Genomic DNA, 11361 nt, shown 5'->3' with positions numbered 1-11361 from the left:
CACAAATCTGAAAATGCACAGAAACCACTGAGAAGCAAAGCAATTTCCTGAAAAATGGATGGGCTGGAATGTGCAAGTAGGCATCCTTTATATCCAAGGACACGATGAAAGCCTGAGGGAGGGTTCAGAGGAAAGACAGTAGAAAGGGTTAGCATCCGAAAGAAGAGGACCTTGAGGAAAATGTTTAGATGGGGCAAATCCAAGAAAGGTCTCCAGGAACCTTCTTTCCTGGGGACCAAGAACATCCTGGAGTTGAATCATTTCCCTCTATTGCAGGGCATGTCTTGAATTGCGCCTTTCGAAAGTAGGGACTGCAGACTTGGGGAAAGGAAGCCATTTGGTCTAGATGGAGTTGAGGAATGCCTCTGAAGGTTGGTCTAGTTTCCCACACCATGAAGTAACCTAGTTTTATGATTAATTGGACCCAAGAGTCCTGGGTAACCAGTTTCCAAGCAGGGAAGGGACAGGGAGAGGCGCATGGAGAGTGAGTGTCTGAATTTAAGGGCTGGTAGTCACAGACTACCAAGCTTGGCTTGAAAGGGTTGTTTCTAAACTGCAGTAGAGAGTGAACAATTAGTGGGGGTCTGCTTCCTCAAATCTTTTTTCCCTTTGGGTGGCATGTGCCTGGAAAGCCTTCTCAAAGGTAGTTTTAGCTGGATAGTTCCTCTGGAAGCGAGAAACCAGAGACACAAAATGTGCCTGAGGTCATGGAGTTCTTTGCCTTTTACCGGAGGGCCTTAAAGAGTTCAGCTGCTGCTGACCCAAATAAAGCCTCGTTATCCAAGGGAGCAGCCATGATTTTTTACTTAATGTCATCAGGCAGAGACTGTAGGCTAAGCCAAGAATATCTCCTGATGACAGAACCTGAGGCTGCAGCCCTGGATGAAGCCTCCACTGCATCATAACTACACTTAATGTAGTGTCTAGTTACCTGACTGCAGGAATGTATAAGACTAGAGACCTTAGTTTTAATAGGGGAATCAGGAAGGTCACCCAAGTGTTTAACAGCATCAGTAATAAGGGCCAAGGAATATTTGGCCTTATGAGTTTGGTGGTTTATGGCTCTTGCAGCTGAAGTGGCAGAAGTGTACACTTTTTTTTGCCCAGTCTTTCAATAATTCTACTTTCCTTATCTGAAGGTGGGAAGTGAAAAGGGAAGATTGGAAGTTTTTATCTGCAGCCACAGAAATTGCAGATAGGTCTGCAAAAGGGGCCTTGAAGAGAAATTTTGCATCTTCAGGGACTTTATAAAATCTGTCTGGAATGCTGGAATTAAATCAAAAGGTGTCTCAACAATGTATTAGTTTAAGGGTGTGCACACTTATGCAACCAACTTTTTTTTTTTTTTTTACTCGTTATATTTTTTCCCATAACAGGTTTGTTTTTCAACTGAATTGTACAGGTTATAGGTCACATTAAAGGTGTGAAAAGTTTTGAAATGATTTATTCTGGTCGCATCACAAAAACCTGGCCTTTTAACAGGCGTTTGTACACTTTGATATCCACTAGTCTTGTGACATATGGCACATACAAGATCTAAAGGCTTAGATATACTGGCCGAACACAGGGCGTTCCGTGGCAGGGGACTCCTACTGTGAAGAATACTGCAACAGTGATACAGGAGATCATATGTACCCGGTTAACTCTTTCTTCCCTATAACACCTCCAACATTTGGCTGAGGAAAAATTTGGAGTCTGCTTGGAGTTAAAATAATAAATAGTTACGCAAACACTTTATAGCAAAAATTCTAAATCTTCTACAGTTCGTTGCATACTTTGGAGCCATATACACTTCCCATTGTCTCATTGATTCCATGTGAAATGCTTATCCAATCACACAATCTTTTCCAATCTTCTCCGATTGACTCCTATAGTTACTGCGGAATGTTTTATATACTCTACTTATCCCTTTTTACCAGCAGATCAGTTCTAGACTTAACTAAACTCTACCACAGCCAGTCTTTCACTTAGGATTTCCCTAGCCACTTCTCATTGCCTATACTCTGATAATCCCCGAAAGGGAAGGGAGTCTCTCTTGGTCTCTTCACATTCTATTACCTTTCCTTCTCTAGTCATTTCCTCCCAATACATTGGTTTGACAGTTTTCTCCAGTAAATTCCAGCCCCCTCTTGCCTATTCTCTATACATCTAATTGCAATCATCCCTAACAGCAAAATCACCTTTCTCCATTCTTGGGTTGGCTTACTTCTTAGAATACTTTCTGCTACTTTATGAATATAGTATTCTACATGGCTGTTGTCATTGTCCTCATCCTAAATGACTATCTTATTTCTTGAATTTCCCTTCTGGTTCATCATCATTCCTTTCCACTTTGAATTATAGCTTTCTGCTTGTATTATGAAGACGAGCCTTACCTGTGTACCTCTAAAACATCCCTTCAAATCGGGTAAAGCTAAGCCACCTTGTTCCACTGGAAGGATCAACTTACCCCACTTGAATGTTGCTCTCTTCCCCTCTCAGTTAACTTCCTTCAACTCCTTATTACTGTTCACAACAACTTTTCTGACTAACAAAAATATGCCAGACCTGCATATACAACTAAAGGGACTAAAAACATTTCCATCTTGCTATATCCATAAAGAAAGCTTCCAGTTTCTCAGTTTTTGTATCATCTTTTGTTTAGTTTCCTCCCACATATCCTTAGTTGCCACATCAGAAATCTTTTTAATCCATACTCAAATACTTCATTTTATCATGCACTCAAATATGGAAACTGCTGGACCAATTTTATGTGTTGTTACAGTTTACACCTATAGCCCATTTTATTTTCATTAATTTTATATCCTGCAAGGACTTGAAACAGTCTCTATGTTCAACACTGATGTCCTTTTCTGCTTTTATCAGGTACAGAATATCATCATAAGCAAATAAAACCAACTTTTCTTGATTTTTTATCTTCAAATTTCTGAGTCCCTCATTTTCTTTGCCAATAAGGCAGTCTTCCAAGTACAGTGTTGCAGAGAAGGCAAAAATGCACGCTCAAAAGGAGCCTGGGTGAATTTTTGCAAAACAAAATTAAGGTCCAAAGGAGTAGGAACATTTTTTGGGGGGCCAAACATGCAGGAGGACTTTAAGGAACTGTTTGACCTCAAAATGAGAAGGCAAAAGGAGGATTCAAGGGCAGACTGGCAAAAACAGCTTACAAATGGTCCTTTACAGAAGAATAGGACAAGCCGGAATGCAGCAACTCACAAACAGGAGAAACCAAAGGGACACTAACTAAAAAAAGGGTACTGGCTAAAAACATGGCATCAGACAGAAAACAGACTTTCTGGTTGCAGGTTTTCTTGCCTCCTGTAAAACTCGGAGCAGGTCCTCAGAAAAATATACCTAAAAGTTATCAAAAACCCTATCACCCACAGTGTCCGTTGAAAAGTGGACAAACATGAATGGAGGCATGACCCCCTTGTCTTGTGCAAGGAGGTCCAGTTGGTGAGGTACATTTTGGGGATTGCCCTTGGCCACATGTATTGAGGGGGAACCAGTGCTGCCTTGGCCGAAAGGGGATCCCTAGCAAGATTTTTGGGGAGTCTAGCTGAATTTTCTTCAGCCCACCTGGAAGTAGAGAAAAGGTATAGAGAAACATCCCCTTCAAAGAAAAAGAAAGGTTGCCCATCTTCCATGCCAGATGACATGGCACTGAAATAAGGAGCTGTCTGTTAAGAAGGGAGGCAAAAAGATCTGCTAGAGAAATACCCTACCAATGGACTACATCCAGAAACATGTCTCTGTGAAGCATCCATTCGTGAGCGTGTATTTTGGACCTGCTCAAAGAATCTCCCACTAAGTGTGCTCTGAAAGAATACACACAGTCTAAAGAGTTAGTCAATAACTAATAGCCAGATCCCTGGTCTGAACAGCCAGCCTGAAAAGTAGGTAAGACTTTGTGGTTCCCTTGCTTGTTGACAAACCACGTCATTGTGGAGTGGTCTGTGAAAACTTTCAGGGGGGCCTGAAGAGAACAAGGGGTGAAAAGCCTGAAGGGCTATTATCAGAGCTCTTCTCAATTTGATGATTGCAGTGGGGGGAGGGGGCCACTAGACGGCTTGAATTTTCAGGTGACCACAAGAACCCCCCATCCAGATTGTGTGAGGCATCAGTGAACAGTTCTTGGGGGGGGGGGACAGTGGCTGTAAGGGCAGGCCTGGGTTAAGAGTAAGTTGCTGAATCCACCACCCAGATTCTAGCGTGAGACAAGGAAGGAGAGGCATTTTGAAATCCAGAGGGTGGAAGTGCTGAAGTGAAACCTTTGAGGCTTCCGCATATGCAGTCTGACAAGAAGCAGCATTGTAACATAAGCGGTCATGAATCCTACGGTCTGAAGATACTCACTGGCTGGAATGACAGGCAGAGGAAGAGATTGAAAGAAAGCTGTCAAGGACAAACCTTTGGAGCTGCTGAAGAGGTCAACAGTGGCATTATCTGAATCTTGCAGCTCATAAAAGGGAGTCAGGACAAACCTCTGGAAATTGATAGTAAAATACAAACTTTGAAGGAGGGATGGGGTGAAAGCCATAGCCTGTAACAGGCAAATGGGAGAAGGTGCCTGGCTTAAGAGGTCCTCTGAATAAAGAAAAATGTGAATGCCTTGGAGCCTCCAAAAGGGATTAACAGGAGCTAGAATTTAGTTAATACACTTGGGGAAGTAGAGCGACCAAGGGGCAAAGCAAAGAAATGAAAATGAGAGGAAGAAAGAGAAATGAAAAAGCTTGCTGAGGAAAGGGTGAATAGGAATACGAAGGAAAACATCCTTCAAATCCACGGACATCAGAAAAGCCTGGAGCAGCAACAAAAAAAAAAAAAAAAGACAGGGTTTGTAGAGAAAATATCCAAAAAGATGAAACTTGGGGAAAAAGAAAAGTGTTGAACAAGGTGAGATCCAAAATAGGCCTCCAACTGCCCTCCTTTCAAGGAACTAGTAACATTCTGGAGTAAAATTCTTTTCCCACTTGGAAAGGAGGGACAGACTGAACAGCTTCCTGGTCCACCAAGGCCCCAAGAATCTGTGAGAAATCAGGAAGCCGTTTATTTTATTTTTACATTTGTTGACCGGGCTATTGTAGCTGGATGCATGTCCATTTTCAGTAGAGACACGGGGAGAAAAGCTAACAAACAGTACTAATACAGACAAGAAAACAAGATTTTACATAACAGTGTAGAACTAAACATACTTTACAATCATTAACAAGCTATAGTTCCAAGTATTTCTAAGGTAGAGACATGATTATACAGTAGAGAGCTTGCAAGTAAGTTTAGGCTCTGCAGCAGATTCAAGGAAGCGCAATGTTAGTAGTGACTTGAGTAGGTTGAACAGAAAATGCCAGTGATGTACAAATATAATTTAAAAGTATTTACAAGCTATAGGTCATTACATCTGTAAGTTAGAGAGAAGTTTATACAGTAGAGAGCTTGCCAAGCACATTTTAACTCGGCAGCAGATTCAAGGAACGGCAAAGTTAGTAGTAACTTTAGTAGGCTGAACAGTAAATTCTCAGAGGTTAATAAGAGGTATGCAAAAAGGCAGTTAAAAGAATGGTAGACTTAAAAATGAGGGAGATTTTAGTCAGGATTTCTGCAAGGGCATAGCCAGTGAGTTTGAAGATATTCTTTAAATTGCTTTTTGAATAGAAATGTAGTGGAGAGAGTTGACAGTTTAGTGAAATGTAGATTCCACGTTTTTGCCTACAGTATAAGAGAAGTGTGGCCCCAGCCTTGTTTTTGGATGTACTAGTAATATGTTAGCTGAGCGAAGGGTTGGGAGATTTTTGTAGGGGATAAGACTAGTTAGCATTGGACTATTACTAGGATGATGAAGGATTTTGTGTGTGATAAGAAGCTGTTGAAATATTAGTTGATTTTGGAGTTCTAGCCATCCAAGCAGTTTTAGATTATGAAAATGGTGGGTTCTATATGAGGAGTTGGTGGCAAATCTAACTATGTTGTTATAAGTGGCTGCCAGTTTCTTGAGGTTGCTTTTAGATATATTAGTATAAATGGGAGAGGTGTAGAAGAGGGTAGAGATGAGATGGGTGTGGGCAATAGTAGTTCTAGCTATAGGGGTAAGGGTAGGGTTTAATTCTGTAAAGGGTGCCTGGCTTTCTATTAACTGACTTTATGGTGATATTGATGTGCGAGTCAAAGTTAAGGTTATGGTCTATAATTACACCTAAGAGTTTGGTGGTAGGTTCAGGAGTTATAACAGTACCAGTATTTGATGTCACTGTGAGGTTAATTTGCGAGGAATTTATTGTAGGATTGAAGAGCAATAATTTATTTTTATTGGTGTTCAGGAGAAGGCAGCGCTGTAGGAACCAGCTTTCCACTTTATGGAATAGATTCTGGGTAAGTGATTGGAGTTCTGTTAAGGAAGTAGCACAGCAAATTAATGTTGAATCATCTGCATATTGTATGCAGGTTGCTTGCAATAGGTTAGATGTAGATCGTTAATAAAGACAGAGAATAGAAGAGGGCCCAGAATAGAAACCTGAGGAACACAAAGGGTAACAGGAAGTTGTGAGGAAAAGTCAATGCCCCAGAGTACAGCTTGTCTGTTTTCTAGGTAGGACTTAAACCAGTGTAGTGCCTGTGTATCAAGTGAGAGGGATTTAAGAATATCCAAAAGAAGCTGATGGTTCAGCATATCGAAGGCTTTTGAGAGGTCAATAAAGAGTGCAGAAGATAGGGTGTTGTTGGTGGCGTTATTACAATTTTTGTTGATGCAGTCAGAAAATGATAGGAGGGCAGTAGTTGTGCTGAGGAACGGCCTAAAGCCATGCTGACAGCTGGCAAGTAAGTTGTTGTGGAGAAGGTGGTTAAGAAGCTGTTGGTGGATGCACTTTTCCATTATTTATGCTAGTGGAGAAAGTAGGGTTATTGGGCGAAAGTCTGAGAGTTCAGTAGAGTCACCACCCTTTGGAAGGGGAATGATATGGAAGATTTTTTCCAAATGGAAGGGATTATTCCTTCGGTAATAGTTCTGTATAGGAGTATGGAAATGGGATAGGCTATGACTTTTGTTGATTTCTGTAGATATTCAGCTGGAATGAGGTCTGCTGAAGGAGTGCATGGTTTTAAGTTTATGGAGGAGGGTGCAAATTAAGAATGTAGGTACAGGTTGTAAATGAAATGAGGGAGTTAAGTTAGTGATAGTGGGCGACAGACTTGTGGTAACAGCGGGAAAGGAATTGGCTAGGGATAGGATGGTATCAGTAAAGAAGGTATTGAAGGCGTTAGCAATAAGCTTAGGATTGTCATGGGTGGAACCTGATGGGATTGGTGTTTTGGAGCGACCTGGGTGTAAGAGCCTGTTTATACCTGACCAGATCGTTTGTGGTGGTAGGTCTGTTGGAGTTGAAAGTAAAAGTTTTTTTTGTCATGAAGCACAGATGTTTTGATAGCATTTCTCAACTGTCTAAATTTTAGGTGGATTGCCAGATTTCTCGTGGTTCTCCATTTGGCCCAAATCTTATTTCTTAATGTGATTTTTTTGTCTAGTTTCCTTTGTAAGCCATGGAGGAGTTTTTGTACAATTTCTGATAGAGCAAATAGGGGCATGGTAATCTAAGATTTGTAGGAATTTGGAGCTGAAGTAGAACAATGCTTCAAGTATTTTAGAGGAGACCAGTCACCTGTTTTAGAGGAGGATGAGAAATCTCGGGGGGTAAAAAAAAAAAAGAGGAAAGAAAGACCTCCAAACCATGAAGCAACCATGACAAATGGACAGAATCCAAGAATCTGAAGTGATATTGTTGCCAGTTTAGAAGACAGAGGGAGATGAAGGGACAAGTAAACCAGGTCGAAAGTTAAGTGAGGCAAAATTTCAAACAAAAGCAGGCTTCTCAGAAAAAGAATGCTTCTGAGCCACAGCAGCTTGAGAAGACTTTGTAGGAGCAGCTCACCTACCACCCTTCCTACCTTTACTGGCCAGACAAGGCTGCATATGAAGAAAATGCAGACCTAAAAAGGGGAATTCCTCTGGAATTTGGGGATAGGGGATACAAAAATATGTTAAGGTCAGACAAAATTTTACCTGTTTCTTGGAGAGACCATCTCTCTAGGATTGCTGCTGCTGCAGTTTATTATCTAAGGAAGCATCCAGCAACTTGGCCTTAATGTCTTAAGGTAATGTCTGCCGATGAAAACAAAAGCAGCCTCATGACAAACCCAAATACAGCAGCTCTGGAAAAGGCATCCGCAGCAGCACTTCATAGAGTGGCTAGCCACCAGAGAAATATAATCCATAATGGAAAAAGCAGAAGACTTAAATTCAGAATCTAGGTCAGAAATAACCTGACAAGCCTAGCCAATAAAGGAAGGATGATATCTGGTTATGTGGATCTGGCAACTGAAAGCCCTAAAGGCTAAAATAAAAGCAATATAGACCTTCTTTTCAATCCTCTCCATTGCCCTACTATCCTTACCTGAAGGCAGAAGCTCGGAAAAGGGAAAATATTCAGAAGGCTTGTCAGAGGAGACAGACAACCACAGCAGGGTCTGCAGGAGCACACAAATGGGAATACACAATCCTCAAGAATCTTATCGAACCCGTCATATTTCTTTGGACCTGGGTGTTGAGTGGCAGCTATGAAGGTGTCTAACAAGGCAGCCAACACAGAAGGTAATGCAAAAGGTTTAGGGTTGTCCACCTGAAGCAACTCTTATCTTTTCTGGACATCAAATACCAGAGAAGAATCACACAAAATATTTCATCATTCTGGATACTGTCTCCCTAAAAAGACTACTCCTCCAATGGAGATACAAAGCTAACAGACTCCACATCACAGCCATAAGCCAAAGGAGAAGGCATCTGAGAAGAGTAAGACACAACCATTCATCAGACTCTGAATCTTTACCTGAAGAATTAGTTACCATAAGCCTTCTAGAAGAGGTGAAGTCCAAGTGGGAGTATGGAAAGAAACTCCTTGGGGAAGCTTAAGGGCCACTAAAGAATCAAACAGACCCCGAGTAAACCCTTTGAAGGTCTTTGGGGCATACAGAAGAATGTTTAGTCTTCTGTTTTTTCTTGGGAGGGTCATCAGCCAATACTGGAGATCCGAACCCTGATGGGATTCAATAATGATACCTGGAACCTTCTACCAGAGCAGAATCTAAGGATCTAACAGCCCTCTGAGATAATCAACCATGGTTCCCCCTTGACTTCTGCAGCAGATACCTGCAAAGCCTCAGAAGACATAAAAAAGAAAGGATCCATGCCAGCCTCTGATGGGGTCACAGCAGAGGAAGCCAAAGTCGACACCAGACAGCCTACAGAGCGATCACTCACTTCTAGAGAGACATCCAGTGGATGCTGGAAAATCAAAGAATCCGACCAAGATTTCTTGGTCACCTTCTTGTTTAATGGAAGTACCTCAGGGGTAATAGATTCTGCCAAGATACGTGGGCTAATTAATTAAGCCTTTGGCTCTTTAAACAGATGGCTGGGGAAGACCACCAGCTTCCAACAGTCTTAGGAATAAATGGCTTAAAAATATTACAAAAAGTACTGGTGTGGGAAGCCCCCAAACAAAAACACAAATGTTTGAGACAATCCGTACTGAGAATCTTCCTCACACTGACATTTTCCCTTCTTGAATGACATCAACTCCAGATAATCAAAGAAAATAATACCAATAGCAAAACGCAAAAATGACCACAATGAGGCACTTATCTGACCCTGTATTCAGCACAGCAAAAGGCATTCTGACGAACAAGCGATGATGGGATACAGACTGGCAGCAAAGAAACTCTAGGTAACTGCATCCAAACATCACCTTTAAGGCCTATGTGCTGTACTGGGAGCGTGTGTGTGACATATGGCACATACAATATCTAAAGGATTTGGTATAATGGCCGGATATTACGCTATCCTCAAGTAGGAGATGCTTAAGGTGAAGAATACTGCAACAATGATATTGGAGAATATTTTCCGAACAAACATACATCAGCTTCAAAAATAATGTAACAAGGCTAAAAAGTGCAAGGTTTAAGTTAATACAGGCAAAAAGAACAAAGGACATATTTAGCTCATTATAGACATACACAAGTTAATTTCAAGTCTTGCTCACCAGGTTGCCATGATGGAGTTCTGAACTGTGGTAGAAGTGCAGCAGCAGAAGACCCAGCCTGAGGAGTACGGGATTCCAATGCAGAGATCAAGTTCAACACTGAAGTATCAGTTGTGGTATTGTTAGTGTTATGTACACTGGTATCAAATATCCCAGACAGAGCTTAAATAGAACAGAAATTATATTGTAAACAGAGCTGCAGAAGAAGAAAACAGTTGAAAACTTCTCTCTCCTCCCTATACAGCACTCCAACAACCTTTTATTTATTTTTTTTAACTCATTCCCTCCAGTACAATTCTGTGTGTACCTTTAACTCCTAGTGGGTGTGGCCTGAACCTTTAAAAATGAAGTTATCACCTTACAATTCTAACAAATACTCATTGACAGAGGTTAAATATCAAAATAATTGTGTTTGCCATCATGCATGCAATATTCTGATACCTTGTATGAAGCATGGTTTTGGAATTATTAATGCAAGTATAAACAAGTAATGTCTGACGTCTAGAGGAGCAGTAGGAAGTAACTGCAGATGCACATGGAGGAGTCACTCAGGATGTAATGAGTTAAAACACAACCGAAACACATATCCATCTCCCTAAATAGTACTACCAAGGCTCATCCATAACACTCTTTCATACAATCATCTTCTAATACCATAAACCACAGCTGATGCACAGATTTTTCTCCTCCCTGAAATGGATTTCTTTTCTGCAGAATGTGCACTAAGTATATTAAGACAACCATGTACGAGTCTATATGTACATGTATACACACACACACGCATAGTGCGTCTAAATATACATAGAGAAACACACACACTCGTATATATGCCTTGCTAATGAAACTGCAACCATTTTATGATCAATCCACATAAGTGCAAAACACAAAGAATCTCATGTACCAAGATGTGAACAGTCACGGTTAAAAAAAAAAATTACTACAAAAAAATCAGTCCGGCAGGGAGGGACAAACTGCACTACAACCTCCTCCTACCCCCTCCCACCCACTTTTATACACAAACTCAGACATCACACATCACTATGTCTGAGGGAAAAGAAAAATCATTGGAATACCACAGTCTCATTTCTTAAATGAGTGTTGTCCAATACAAGCCTATACTACATACTATTTATATTAGTGTGTGTGTATGTATGCATGCATGCATGTACGAGTGTGTGCGCGCGCACCTGTGTATACACGTGTACACATCTATATATAAACACACACATATATATATATATATATATATATATACACATACATACACACACACATA

At 40.9% G+C, this 11361-nt stretch overlaps 1 protein-coding gene across 1 annotated transcript in view; it reads right to left on the bottom strand.

The window, feature by feature from the left end:
• Window positions 1-10047: 10047 nt before the first annotated feature.
• Window positions 10048-11361, bottom strand: part of LOC122791431 (proline-rich protein 12-like) — a 634153-nt gene continuing 632839 nt past the window's right edge. Inside the window, exon 3 of the mRNA XM_044059173.1 lies at window positions 10048-10247. Coding sequence (XP_043915108.1) covers window positions 10048-10247 — 200 coding nt within the window. The remainder of the gene's footprint in view (window positions 10248-11361) is intronic.

The sequence above is a fragment of the Protopterus annectens genome, chromosome 17.part0 (genome assembly GCF_019279795.1).
Source record: "Protopterus annectens isolate FY-2018-M chromosome 17.part0, PAN1.0, whole genome shotgun sequence".
Taxonomy (NCBI): Eukaryota; Metazoa; Chordata; order Ceratodontiformes; family Protopteridae; genus Protopterus; species Protopterus annectens.
Note: the sequence above shows the minus strand (reverse complement) of the source record. Positions and strands in the feature narration are given on the sequence as shown.